The sequence below is a fragment of the Equus caballus genome, chromosome 29, assembly GCF_041296265.1.
Source record: "Equus caballus isolate H_3958 breed thoroughbred chromosome 29, TB-T2T, whole genome shotgun sequence".
Taxonomy (NCBI): Eukaryota; Metazoa; Chordata; class Mammalia; order Perissodactyla; family Equidae; genus Equus; species Equus caballus.
The window spans coordinates 18,178,945-18,193,638 of NC_091712.1; the positions used below are offsets into that span (position 1 = coordinate 18,178,945).

At 39.2% G+C, this 14,694-nt stretch overlaps 1 protein-coding gene across 19 annotated transcripts in view; it reads left to right on the plus strand.

The window, feature by feature from the left end:
- ZNF438 (zinc finger protein 438) overlaps positions 1-14,694 on the plus strand; it is a 186,225-nt gene that overhangs the window by 82,832 nt on the left and 88,699 nt on the right. For 18 of the 19 annotated variants that reach the window (XM_023632028.2, XM_070255478.1, XM_070255482.1 and 15 more), the window contains one exon: positions 1,499-1,576. The exons of the other annotated variant lie outside the window; for it this stretch is intronic. Coding sequence is in view for 4 of the 18 variants with exons in the window: in XM_070255478.1 (XP_070111579.1) it covers positions 1,499-1,576 (78 nt within the window). In the remaining 14 variants the exon portion in view is untranslated. The remainder of the gene's footprint in view (positions 1-1,498; positions 1,577-14,694) is intronic. 19 annotated transcript variants of the gene reach the window in all.

Consider the following 14,694-nt stretch of genomic DNA (forward strand, 5'->3'; position numbering starts at 1 on the left):
ACATCTTCATTGAAGTTTCCACTTTTTATTTCCATTGCATTTGCCCTGGTTTCTTCCTATCTTGACTATTTCAGTAACGAAACAGGTCTCATTGCCTTCTGAGTCTTCTCACAGTAATGCATACTGCAAAACCAGAGTCATTTTTCCAAGATACAGATTTGAAAGGTATTCTGCTGAAAACCCTTGATGGCTCCTTTTATATGTAAAATAAAACCCTATATATTGAATGTAGTATTCAACCCCTTTTACAGTATGACCTCAACTCCAGATCGCAGTCCTTCTCTGTCTGTTGGTCTGTCAGTCTCCTGGTCCCTCTTCCTCCTCTCCTCCTTGCTTCCCTCCCTGCCTCCCCGGCTTCCTGCTTCACCTCTTCACTTCCTTCTCCGCAAACTATACTCTTATTATGGAAGTGTATTGACTAGTTCTGAGCTCGCACTGTACATTGTGGCCTCTATGCCTAAAAGAAAGTCATTTTTGTTTCTTCCTGGAATGTTGTTTATTTCTAAACCTTACCTTTATCTGATTGTTAAAATTGTATCTCCTTTACAACTCTATTTAAATTTCGCCTCTACAGAGTATGTTACTTCGCTAGGATTGCATAACAAAACACCACAGACTAGGGGGCTTAAACAACATAAATTTATTTGCTCACAGTTTTGGAAGGCAGAAGTCCAAGAACAAGTGTCAGCAGGTTTGATTTCTTCTGAGACTTCTCTCCTTGGCTTGCAGATGTGCGCTTTCTTGTTGTGTTCTCACTTTCCACTGTGTCTTTCCATGGCGTGCACACATCTCTGGTGTCTCTCTGTGTGTCCTAATCTCTTCATATTAGGACACCAGGCATATTAAGTTAAGGCCCACCCTAGCGGCCTCATTTTAACTTAATCACCTCTTTCAGGGCCTTATCTCCAAATACAGTCACATTCTGAGGTACTGGGATTAGGGCTTCAACACATGAATTTTGGGGGAGACTTAATTCTGTCCATAACACAGAGCCTTCCCATATTTTCCCTGTAGTAATTAACCCTTTGCAAAATCCCGTAGCACCTTGTACCACTTACCATATCAGCACTGATATGGAGTTATTCATGTTTGTCTGTCTCTCCTGGGGTTTGTGGGTTCCTTGAGTACAGGAACTCTCTCTTATTCAACTTCATCTCTCCCTGTTCTCCATGATGTAGTAGTGCATAGGGCTTGATTATTGGCTAAATTTTAATTCAGTGTAAGTCAGGCTTAAATATACTATGTTCTCCAGAATTTTAGGAGATTGACGTCTAAATATATGAAGGGGATGTATTATATCTCCTATTTTGGAAATCTTTGAGCATGGCTTGAAATTTTTATCTTAGGTTCTTAAATTATACATAGTAGAAGTAATGTCAATTTTATAGGACTTCGTATAACTCTTTTATGGTCTTTTAATGTATAATCATGTAATCGGCTTCTATAAGCTACTTATCAATTCTTTCAACTTGACTACTTCTGTTACATTTGTTTTCAGATAAAGATGAATGCCATGTCTCATCCAGTACTGAAAATCTGAAGTTTAGAAGACATTTACTAAGTCAGATCACTTCAAGTAAGTCTGCGCGTATCCATCTTAGCATCAGCTCAAGATCGATTTAAAATGTAAAGAATTAAGTGCACTGCCTTTGATGCTTTGTCAGCTCTCAGATTTCTCAGGATATCTTATGGTCACCTTGTGTATTGAATCACTGCTCTTGGAAAATAGTGGAACGATGATTTGTTATGAAATTTTCATCTGCTTGTCAAAAATATAATGTTTAAATGTGATATTTTTAAAGTGAGACTAACACCTCAAAATCATCCTTTATTTTCTATCAAGTCCCGACTATGTGCTACGCTTAATGTTTTTAAAATAGTTTTTCCATTGTAGCTAATGTTCTTTTTTTTCAGTTTTTTAAGTCTTTGTATGACTATTCTAAATGATTTATATGTTCTCAGTCATTAAAGGGAGATACTCAGTAATTAACTAGCACTTGAACCCTAAATGTTTAACTGTTTAGGGCCGGCCCGGTGGCGCAGAGGTTAAGTGCACACGTTCTGCTTCTCGGTGGCCCGGGCTTCGCCAGTTCGGATCCCGGGTGTGGACATGGCACCGCTTGGCAAAAGCTGTGCTGTGGTAGACATCCCATATATAAAGTAGAGGAAGATGGGCATGGATGTTAGCTCAGGGCCAGTCTTCCTCAGCAAAAAGAGGAGGATTGGCAGCAGTTAGCTCAGGGCTAATCTTCCTCAAAAAAGAAAAAAGAGAAATGTTTATTTATTTAAAAACCTAGTTTTGAACGTCATCTCAACCAACTTCAACTATTATTCTTCCATCCTGTATTCTGCTGCCAGATAGATCTGCATGTAGAACCACTTCAAGAATTTTAAAGCTCTTTAATGGCTCTCCATTCACTGTTGGATGGAATCTATGCTCCTTTGCCTAGCATTCAAAGCCCTCTCCCAAGCTCCTAAAAGTACCCCCTACTTTAGCCAACTGGACTCTTTCCTATTCTCTGAACTCTCAGTGTTCTTCACATCTCTGTGTCTTGACTTGTACTGTTTTTCTTGATATTTTTCTATGATGTCCCCTGCTCCCCACTTGCTGTTTCCTCTGCCTGTTGAAACCTTGTGCAAGCCCTCAAGGCTCAGCCCAGGTGCAGACTCCTCTGTGAACCTCTCCCTAGAAGCTCCAGCGAGAAGCACTAGCTCTCCCTCTCTCTCCTGGCTTCAACTAATATTTTATTTTTATTACTATTATAGCACATTTTACCATGCAGCTTTGTTACTTGTGTGTATGTCTGTCTTATCTCCCATCCTAGGTTGTAAGGACTATAAAATCAAAGATCTTGGCTGACTTATTTTTGTCTCGCACAGCATTCAGCATAGGCTTTAATAATGCTCAGTAAATATTTGTTTAATAAATTAAGAATGTGCCTGGATCTTTCTCTCATCATCTCCTCTGTCTTTCATCCTTATAGCCACATACAGTCCATATGCATGGCAACTACTCATTCCTGTTATGCACTCCTGGCAGACCTCCATGATGCCATCTTATCCTAGGAAAGTGCTGACCATAGTGTAATTAATAAGATACAGTCAGTTCCCTAAGAAATAAACTGTATTCCAACAGTTCATGTCTAATTCTGTTGTTTGGAATGCAGAAAGCATTTTTCCACAAAAGCAATGTTGTAAATAGTGGTTAGGTTCTCCGCCAGCCCTCCCAAGACCGTTTAACTCATAAGTCCCATTGCTGCTGTAACTACAGGCGGCCACCATGGATACCACTGTTTTGTAGAGAAATTCTAGCTGTGGATATGGAAGCATATCTCCCATGCCCTAGAAGCAGAACAGTAACTTTCTGGGCAGCATGAGCCATAGGAGGGCCTGAGCTGGGGTTCTGGCAGTGGCTAATATAGTGGACACTCTCACACCAGTAGCTTTTTAGTGTTCAATATTTGCCTAAGAGGCATTTACTTTTAGGTTACTTATACTCATGTGTTCTAAATTATGTCAAGGGGACATGTGCTCTTCTAATGATTTTTTGTGTGTGTGAGGAAGATTCAGCCTGAGCTAACATCCATTGCCAGTCCTCTTTTTTTTCTTTTTTGCTTGAAGAAAATTAGCTCTGAGCTAACATCTGTGCTAGTTTTCCTCCACTTTGTACTTGGGATGCCTCCACATCATGGCTGATGAGTGGAGAATAGGTCCACACCCAGGGTCTCAGCCCGTGAACCTTGGGGCACCGGAGGGAGCCTGTGGGACTTTAACCACTTGGTCTCGGAGCCCGCCCCCAAGGTGGGTCATTTTTAAGTCAGGTATTGACAGATTAGGAACTGTTTTACTATTACAACTTTGTTATTCTGTCAACTTATGAGAATTGAATATGTAAACATGGAAAATACTTCTATACATAGGAAAAACACTTCTATAGGTATCAATCCTATATTTGACATCACCTCAGTTTTTCTGACTAAGTGACTCTCATTTCTACATGGGCATAGTAATGCTTCCCATGCAAAACATGTCAGTGTATGCATAAACAACCCTGGAGGTTGACAGTTTATGTTGTCTGGCTATAAGAAAAACAGTTGATAAATTTTAGGGAATTTAATTTGTTCAGTCATCGTAAGCTTTGAGCACATTAGTGAATGTCTACTTCATGCTTAGTACTGTCGTAAATGCCAAGGCTGAGGAATGAGAACCAAAGATATTATGAAACGTTTGCTTTCCCTCCAGGAGCCTGAAATATAGAGAGGGAAGTATGAAAGTAACACAGTGCAAACAATACGTTATTAATTGCCATAATATACTTCGTGAAGGTAACAAATGCTCTTAGGATTATCAGAATGGCAATATCATTGTGATTCACCCTGGTGGTACAGATAGTGGTGGGATTTCACATAGTCTTAGAGGAATGGTGAAGATTTACATAAAGAGCCAGGAGAGGAAATGATATGCCAGGTTGGATTAACAGCATGAACAGAGGACTAGAAACACACAAACAAAAGCAAAAGCGTTACTGGCTGGAACAGAAAGTTTAGTTCATGTTGGGTGAAATAATAGGTGGGAAAATTACACCAGTGGTTGAACCCTGGCAGTGAACAAGAGTCATCCATAGATATTTTTAAAAATAAAAGTCCCTGGATCTTACCCCAGAACTAATAAATAGAATTTCTGGAGCATGAGACATAAGCCTGTTTATCTTTTAAAGCTCCGCTAGTGGTTGAGAACCACTGAATTAGAAGGGTGGGCCAGATTTCGGAGAGCCGTGAATGCCTTGCTGGGGACTTGGGCCTCTGTCCCTCAAGCAGTGGGAAGCTCTCACAGGTTTCTGAGATGGGTGACATGATCAAATTGGTGTTTGCCAAGATAAATAATTCATCAACTGCATGTGAATAAAAGAGAAATAAGAAACAGCTTGAATTAGAGCAGAGGTGGTGGGGAAAAAAGAGAAGAGTCACATTTTTAAGTTTACTTAGATGTGTGGGAGTTGATGATGTCAGCCTTGACCTCGACATGATTTGTTTTATAAACTGATTATACAACTTCACCCTCATTAATTTGATCTCTTTTCTCTTACAACCTGGCAACTTAAACAGTAATTTCAGCCAGTTTGCATTTAATGGAAGGAGACCATTGTCTACTCATGTACACATCTAACTCATAATAATAAGTGAAGTTATATGTATGAGGAATATGACCTTTAACATAATCATTATAAAGCATTTAATAACCACCCACATATGCAATAACAGCCCCAGTTCTGCAGGGTTGTGCCAAGAGCTGGAGTCACATATATACCATAGTTCTTGGCACACAATTCTTGAGCATTAAGTTGAAATTTGAAGACATATTCTAAATCATGCTGTTCATTTAAATATTTTTAGCATCAAATTTGATAATTGCTTAATTTTTCTGGTAGCGGTCCTATGCATGCCTCCTGACAACAGCATCTGTGCTTCCTCTGAGCTTATGCTTCTCTCTTACCCACATCCGCAGTGAGTGCAGCCCCTCACCTCCCGTTCAGGCCGATCCCTTGCTAGTGTTGGTCCATGAGCTCCCCCACCCCACCCTCACCCAAGTGAGCCAGCAGAGTGGATGTAAAGGAGTCAGAAGTTAAGTTCTCTTGTCACACTGACAAGCTGGATGATCCTGGTGACTCTCACTCCTGGCCGATGTGGGACATGACAGCTGCTAAGGTACCCACACTCAGGAGTCTCAGCCTCACTATAGTTTGGAAACATTTCATACCTTTTTGGTGTATTTTGAGTATTTTATGTTTGGAAACAATGAGCCTTGTTTATTAGATGGCAGAGAATAAGCTCAAGGCAGGAAGTTTTGATGTGACCTGTCTCTTTAAAAAAAGACTCAACGTCATGGATTTTTCGAAAGAACTACTTTCAGGGCAGCCTGGTGACATAGTGTTTAAGTTGGTGTGCTCCACTTTGGTGGCCCAGAGTTTGCAAGTTAAGATCCCTGGTCTGGACCTACACACTGCTCATCAAGCCATGCTGTGTCAGTGTCCCACATGCAAACTGGAGGAAGATTGGCACAGATGTTAGCTCAAGGCCAGTCTTCCTCAAGCAAAAAGAGAAAGGTTGGTAACAGATGTTAGCTTCCTCACAAACAAAAACAAAAACAGTACTCTCTTGGCTACTCTATAATAGTACGTGCATGACAACAATTTCTGTTATGGTCTTCTTTGCCTGTGACAATGAATTTATTTTTGTATTATCAATATCTACATGTGCCTTGAGTTACTTTTCTTTGACTACTAAGGCCTTCACTAATCATCCCAATGTTTAACCAGACAGTGGGTGATCTGCTGGATTGGGGACCCTGTGGAGGGAGGAGGAGAGAACTGACATTTGCTGAGTGCTTACCCTGGGCCATGTTCTTTCTATGAATTTTGTCATTCCAGCTCCGTTTTATAAATGAGGAAATTGGGATTTAGGGAGGTTTAAAAAATTTATCTGAGGTCAGAAGTCCAGTCAGCAAAAGAACTTAGGTTTTGATCCCAGGTCTGGCTGTCCAACTGTCTAAAACAGCCTGGTCTTATAAGTCTTAATTTGTTGGGAATGATCAGTGAACTCAGAATCAGGAGGTTTGAGTACAAGCTTTACCTCTGTCACTAACAACCTTGAATAAGTTATTTAACATTCTCAGCTTCAGTTTCCTCATCTGTCATACAGGGATAAAACCTGCTCTACTGACCATTTGGGATTATTTTGAGCTTAATGAGCTAGGAAATTTCTGTTTGATTTTATTGGTATAAAAACCAATGAAAGATTGAGAGATTTTTAATTCCATCACAAAACAAACAAAAAACCTCCCAAAGCATTAAATGAGATGATTTGGACAGATTTTGTGTTATTTCACTTCCTTAATGTTGCTCTGTAAACATTCCACAAATAATGTTGATCAATTTTTCAAGTCTTAATTGCCATGGTGTGCCAAACTGCATCACAGAACTTAATATCTCAGTGTAGCAGAGAGAGTCCTGGCAACATATCAGGTACCTCCTTTCACTTACCAGAGCAATCATCAGTTTCTATACTGTGTCAAATAGGTCTGAACTCTGGTAGATACTGAAGAAATGTTCATAGCTCGTGAGTACTCAGAAGATTCTAATGCTGCTAAGTTGCAATAGAGACTTACTGGACTAGAGTTGATGTCAACATTCTCAGAACAATTCTTTATATTTTTGAGGTTTTTGAATAAGCCTGAGTAATAAAGTCACATTTTGTAAAACTGCTTTTCAAAAATGTTTCCATGTTTCTGGACAAGTTTTATAGTTAGAGGATGGTGAACACTGAAAGTCACTTGTGAGCTATTGTAATTCACTATGCTTCTTTCACATATACATATAAGAGATAAACGATTTAGGGAACTCATTAAACAATAAGGATGGTGCTATGAATGAAGTGGCCCTGAGTCTGAGAAGTACCAACGTCATGTCTTAAGCTTATCCAAAACCTTTACCCAGTTAAAGCTCTACATCTCTTATACATTGGACTGATGAAGACAAATTCCTTAGGAAGCTCAGCTGACAAAATAAAGGAACAGTGTTAGACTTCAGATGTGGATCCAGAAGAATGTACCTTGTTCAGCCTTGGATTCATAAATGTGTGGTACTCCCCTGCATCTGCCGCACTCAGTACATCCACAGAGGGTTCCCTCATCCTAAGGTGCTAACTTCCACATGGCTCCTAGTGCCTGCGCTGTGCCTGCTTTTAGATCTGGCGGATGAGGTCTCTGGTTAGGGCTGGTCAAGTAATGTGAAAGGAAAAATAGACGTAGAAAGCAAAGCAAACACACAAAACAGAGATTGTGGCTAGTCCATGTCACATTTGGCTTGCACAATGTTTGTTTTAAACATAAATTAGTTATTAATTAGTGTTATTTTAACTAGTTACTAATTTGATTTGTTGTTAGCTAATTTAATGTACAAATCCAGATTTCTGGATTCTCTTAAAACCTGTAAGATCTGGCAACTTTGGTCCTGCCTTTGCATGTGGCAGTAATGAGCTAGAGCGGAATAGAAATTACCTGTTAGATGGGTGGCTTTGCCTTTCAGGCACAGCCCCACCCCTGGCAGTTGATTTTCTTTAAATAGAATTAAGAGAGAAGTTAAATGTTACTTATACTGATCTCTCTGAAAATTGGAAATCACAGCTTGATAGTGTGAGTGAAAGACAGTGTGTTTGTTTCCTAGGGCTATTGTAACAAAGTACCACAAACCTGGGAACTTTCAATGACAGGGTTTATTCTCTCTCTCTTCTGTGGGCTAGGAGTCTGAAATCAAGGCGTTGGCAGGGCCCTGCTTCCTCAGAGGCCTCTAGGGGAGGATCCGAGGCTTCCTGTAGCCCCAGGTGTCCTTGGTTTGTGGCAGCATAGCTCCACTCTCTGACCCCATCTTTTCGTGACTGTCTTCCCTCTGTGTCCAGATTTTCCTCTTCTTATAAGGACAGCATATTACACTATGGCCCACCCTAATCCAGTATAATTTCATTTTAACCTGATTACATCTACAAAGACCCTATTTCCAAGTAAGGTCACATTCACAGGTGACTTCACAGGTGAAGTTAGGCCTTCAACATAACATTTTGAGGGACACAACTCAACTCACAACAGATGGTGTATTTCTTTGTGGAGTGCAGAGTAATAGTTTAAGAGCAGGGATCCTTGAGACAGAGTGCCTGGATTCTTATTTTCAGCTTATTTGCTGTGTGATCTTGAACAAGCTGTTTCCCCCCTCAGTGCCTCCACACCCTCATCTATAAAACGAGGATAATGGTACCCGCCACCTAGGGTTGAAGTAAGGATGAAATGAGGAAATATACATAAAGCACTTCAAACAGAGCCTAGCCCATACTAAATGCTCAGTAAAGTGAAGTATTATTATCATTATTGTTATTAGCTCTTGCTCGTACACAATTTCTGTGCATACAGGACTATCAGTGCCAAAAAATTATCATTTAAGATAGCATTATGGCACAAACCATGGACAAACTAGGAATAGTAGCTAGAAATGATGCATAAAAAACAAACCTTGAAACAATAAAAAGGACAGAGACTGGAATTTTAATAAGATTTAGTTTTTAATGCAAACAAAATAATTGTAATACATTAAAAATGTTTAGCCTCCTCACTCTTTTAGATTACCTGCCTAGCCTCTAGATGCATGTGAGACTGATAAAGACCCACGTGAGAACTTCAGTCCCAGAAGCTGAGACATTGGCTGTTGGGTTGGCGAGCACAGTGGCCTGTAGATAATAGTGGGGAAGTCACTCCAGTGAGGGCGTCCAAGGAACACGTGACTTCTTAACATTCCTGCCTGTCTCCTTGGAAGCATGTTGTTACCATCTACCTCCTTCCCATAAATCCTTGGGTTGAAATTATCCTGGTTTCTAGTTTCTGGGTCAGAGATTGAGGCTGACGAATTCTTTGAATTTAAGTCGTACTTTTCCTCCTAAGAGAGCAAATATTTTGAGATATGTTATTTCATTTCCCCACATAGCCTTTATGTAACATAACTACACAATTGGAGTTTTATTAAAAACTGGGAACTCTGATAGAAAAGGTTTAAAGAAATGACAAGACTTTTTGAAGTATGTGGAAGAAAATTGTTCTGTAGGTTAGTGGCCATTGGTTTGTAGTACTGCAGAATCTATATGCCTCATTCTCAAAGGTACTGTTACCCTGAAAACATGAGAATATTTAAATAAAATCAAAGTATCTTACCTAAATGGTAGAAGGTACATACATGTATGCTATTTATGATTTGTGATTTTATTTTAATAAAAGAAGTTAGGCTATTTAATTTTTGGCAAAGAAGTGGTGGTTTATAGTTCAGGTATTTGCAATTTAGAACATTTTGATTAAATGATGAATTCATCAGGACTTCTTTGGTTGCAAGTGAAAGAAAGCCAGCTCAAGCCAGCTTATGAAAATAAAAGGAACTTCATTGTTTACGTAATTATGGTTTCCAGAGGTGCATCTGGCTTCAGGCATGGTGCAGCCAGGAACTCAAATGATCTCATCTGGACTCTTTTTCAGCTCTGCTGGTTTCTTTATTCATCATCCTTCAGATAGGCATGTGATCGGTAACGTGACCACCAGCAGCTTGAGACTCTCATCTTCCTAGTTTAGTAATTCCAACAGAAAGAGAACTTTTCAGGCCCAACATCCATCTTTCTGCCTCAGAGAAGATGTGGATTGACTAACCCCACATGTAAGGAGTAATCACTGTGGCCCAGGGAATGGGATACTCTGGTGGGCCAGCCTCAGGTGTATTTTCCTATGCTGCAGTAGAGGGGCATGGCCAGCGATTGAAAGCCCCACTGGGGCCTCATGGAGTGAGGGAGGCTTTCTCCAAAGGAATTAGAAGAAGGGAGATGGGGATGTGTGCTCCACAGACCAAAACTGTAGTGAGTTCAAACCGTTACAAATGAGAGGTGGAATAATTTAGAGACTGTAACTTCTGATTTTAAGATGGCAAATAAAGAACTTTCTGCCTTGTCCTATTAAAACATCCATCCAAAACAAAGGAATAAGAAGCAAAACTTCCAACTCTTTGATAAAAAGTAGGTGACATCAGTAACTCTAATCCATGAATATGAACGCAGAAAGTATGAGACTGACTTAGTAGAGGAACGCAAAAACCTAAGACCTTCTACAGAGGAGAGTACCAGGGACAGGAAGTTTTGCCTTGCAGAACCTTAGAAGGCTCTGTGATTAGAGATGTCCGGTTAGGCTGAAGGAGGAGGTAAGGCCTGGGGCTGGAAACAGATGTTCAGCTGCAAGTCTGTGAAAGGACCAGTTGGACACTCAGGTCTTTATCTCACCCCAGCCAGATAACTACTTTTCCCATGCCCTAGAAGATGGAAGGTTTATTCTCGGAGAGGTTGAAACTACAGAGAAGCTAGGCTCAGGGACACCAGAAGAGTGGAGAATGGAGTTAAATGAAAGTCTGTGCTTCTCTTAGAGCACCAGGATCAATCTGCTAAGTCCCAAATAGGATGTTGGAGGATTCTCTCTAGAAACTGAATGGTCCCAGAGAAAGACCTGTAGTGGTTCCCCCACAGAGAAGTCTGCTGTCTACTTGCTCTTTGGTGAAGCTCACCTTCAACAAGCTCAACTCCGCAGACAGAGCTGCCATCTTGCTTTACTTATATTTACAGTTAAATAGGAATAGTCAGCCAAGGATCACCGGATATTCGGGAATGCCTCCAATATGAAAGCAGAGAGAAAGTAAAGAGAAACAAAGAACTCTAAGGAGACAAAAACTATAGAGACAGCAGTAGAAAGCTTAGGAAACAAACTGTAATTATTATCTTTGAAAATATGAGAAGATTTTGCATAGAAAACAGCATCTTTTTTAAAAACAAGAATTAGGGGGCCGGCCCTGTGGCCAAGTGGTTAAGTTTGCACGCTCTGCTTTGGCGGCCCAGGGTTTTGCTGGTTTGAATCCTGGGCGCAGACATGGCACCGCTCGTTAAGCCATGCTGAGGCAGCATCCCACATGCTACAACTAGAAGGACCCACAACTAAAAATACACAACTGTTTACCGGGGGGGTTTGGGAGCAAAAGGAAAAAAAATAAAATCTTTAAAAAACAAGAATTAAAGGAAAGGAAAATTAGAGAACTAGAAATAACTCATAAAATTTAGAAATATGATTGCTGAATAAGTTCATTAGATGTGTTGAAAGATAAATATGAGGAAGAAATAGAGACATAATCCAGGCGGTCCAGTAACTCATTAATACAAGAGAAAATGGAAAAGAATTATCAAAGAAATAATATAAGACATTTCTCTAGAACAGAAGGAAGAGAGAAACCTTAAAGTTGCCAAAGAAGAAAAAAAAATGTTATATACAAACCAGAGACTTCTCAACATTAGAACTGATATGGAAACAACTAAATTTGTGAAGTATTCTCTAAAGGCCTAATTTTTATCATAAAAAAGCTTCCCTTTTTTAATCATAAAAAAATCTTCCTTTATCTGAGATTTATTGTCAAATATCTCTGAATAGTTTCCTTAGCACATTTGAAATATTTCACTTAAAAGTTTTCCCTTATTTAAACTTATTTAAATTTTTGTTTAATCTGAGGTACCTCTGCAAATTTGTGTTTCAGAGATTTGGGGTATTTTCATGGTGCTTATTCTGTCTGGTTCCTCATTTTTTGATTCACTAATTCACTCAACAGATAATTAAAGTGATCTTTTCTCAAGCACTGTGGCGTTGATGTTTCTTGTTTTACACGGTGGTCCAACATCTATCCATAGTTTTGTAGTCAGTGACAATCAATAAATGTGCTTCATTTAGAATCTCATGGATGAAATTAGGGTATGTGATAGCAGGACTTGCAAAATGTTTGCCATTTTTTGTTTGTCTCAACTTCAGTGATTTGAAGTGACAAAATCTTAAAATGTTTGGCTCTTACTTTTTACATGTATAAAGATAAATAATTATGAGTAACAAAGTATCAATATAAGAATATTAGTTTTTGCTTTGTCTTTTATCAGTAAAGGAGACAGAGTCCTGAATACTATTTTCTTGTAAAAATTAGAGGGAACATCAAAATTTGAATTTCAGCAGACATATTTTGCAAATTTTAATTATTTGAAAAATATTTTTAGGATTCAGTGAATATTATTATTGACTGTATAACTAATAAAATGTTATTATGGTATTTTTTTATATTAAAAGTCTTCTCCAAATTGCTTTTGGATTTTTAAAACATTCTGTATTTTAGTCTGTAAATATTACATAAGAATTGAAATTTTTACTTAGGAGTGGAATTCCCCTCCTCTTTTTGGATTAGTTTCTAAAGCCTAATGAAATGCAAGGCAATTGTCTTTTCCCACTTAAAAAAGTTATATTTTACTGCTTAATGTACTATAATGAAACCAAAATAATATAGAAAAATCAAGAAATGAAAGAGTGCCAGTTTTTCTTGCCAATATAACTTTTTAGAGTTGTGCTGAGTTGCTTTTGCTATGAAAACCAGACCATCTAGTCTGTTACAGATTCTCCAGGTACTGACATTTTGTAGAGGATTTTTGTAGTTCTTTTGGCTCAGGGAGGTCAAGGATTTTAAATTAGAATTATAGAGCTGGAAGGCATCCTCTCACACAATTTACAAATGAAGGAACTGCAGTCTGAGAAATCATGATTTATCCAGGGTCACCCAGTTAATAGCAAAGGTTGGATGAGAATCGTGGCCTCCTGGCAGTCAGTTCAGTGATCTTTGCGAAGACTCTTTGGGCTTATTCTCACCACCGTCACATTACGTGCAGTGTCTATAATTTATTGCATTAGGCCCAATTAGAAAATTGCAAGTTTTTGTTTAATTTCCCAGTGCTGAGGGAACATTTAGAATTAGAAATATTGATAGTGACAACAAACATGGGATGGCAAGAAGCATTTTGAAGAATCGTTGCCTGGAGTAGATGTCCCTTGATGGAGTCTGATCCTGCTCTGTAGAAGGAACTCCATCGTTCGTTATTCTCCAGGACCTGATTGTGCCTTCTGGAAGGGTTTTCCTTGCCCATTTTCCTCCACTGTGACATTTATGTGGACACTGGGGAATTCCCCCTCCTTGGAGGCTATATAACCTTTGTTTCCTACTTTCTGCCCATGCAATTTTGGCAACTTGAGCATTATTTTAAGGTTCCGTTAAAGCTTATAGGCAAGACTTGTGGGGTTTTTGGCAGTGTTATTCCCTCAGAAACTTATCTGGCTCCTGATGTATCTTCTTGTAGTTAATTCCATTTGCTAGTAATACAGTGAGTGCATGTCCCAGTCTGGCAGGGTCAGTCTTGGTTTGTATCTCTTGTGCGTGTTAAGTAATAATGCCCTCTTTCACTTTCATAACTATCCCAGTTTGGACAATAAATTATATGGTCACTCCAGCCAAAAACTACACAAAAAAATCCCAAACCTAATTTATTCCTTTGCTTCCTTACACCTATTCCTCACTCTCCACTTACTGAGCACTGTTGTATGGCCATTTGAAACAGGCTTCATGGGAAGCTAACGTATTTCACCTGATCTGCAGCGAGGCTGACTTCCCTTTGTTTACCTGAGAAAATGTAACAGGCCATTTTTGCTCAAAGCCTTTTTCAGTCTTCTCTCTTACTGTGTAAAATCCAGAAGCAGTCAGCTTTTGTAACCTGGGAGCCCCCAAATTTCTGGATTCTGTATTGTTCGTTTCTACTCTCAGACCTGTCAGTTCTTGCCTGTGCACATTTCTTTCTTGTAAATTCTCCATAAATGCAGCAACTGATATTGTTATTCTAATATTCTGTTTTCCATCTCTTTTCCCCGTAGCCATAGACTTGGTAGACACTCATTCTGCCTCTGAAGCTATCTCAGGCATTTTGAAAAATTGAGGTATAATTTACATACGGTAAAAACACAGTTCTTAAGCATTCAGTTCAGTGAGTTTTGACAATTGTATACACCTGTGTAAGCCACCACCCCAAATAAGATATAGAACATTTCTATTACTCCAGATAGTTGCCCTTTTCCAGTTAATTCCCTGCCTGCTCTCCTGAAGACAACCACTTTTTGGCTTCTATCACCAGGGATTCCTTTTGGCAAGCAATATTTTTATTAAGTGTTTTGTGACTGCATGGCATAACTGTCTTACCATCCTTTACTCAGTTTCTTCATTTCCTG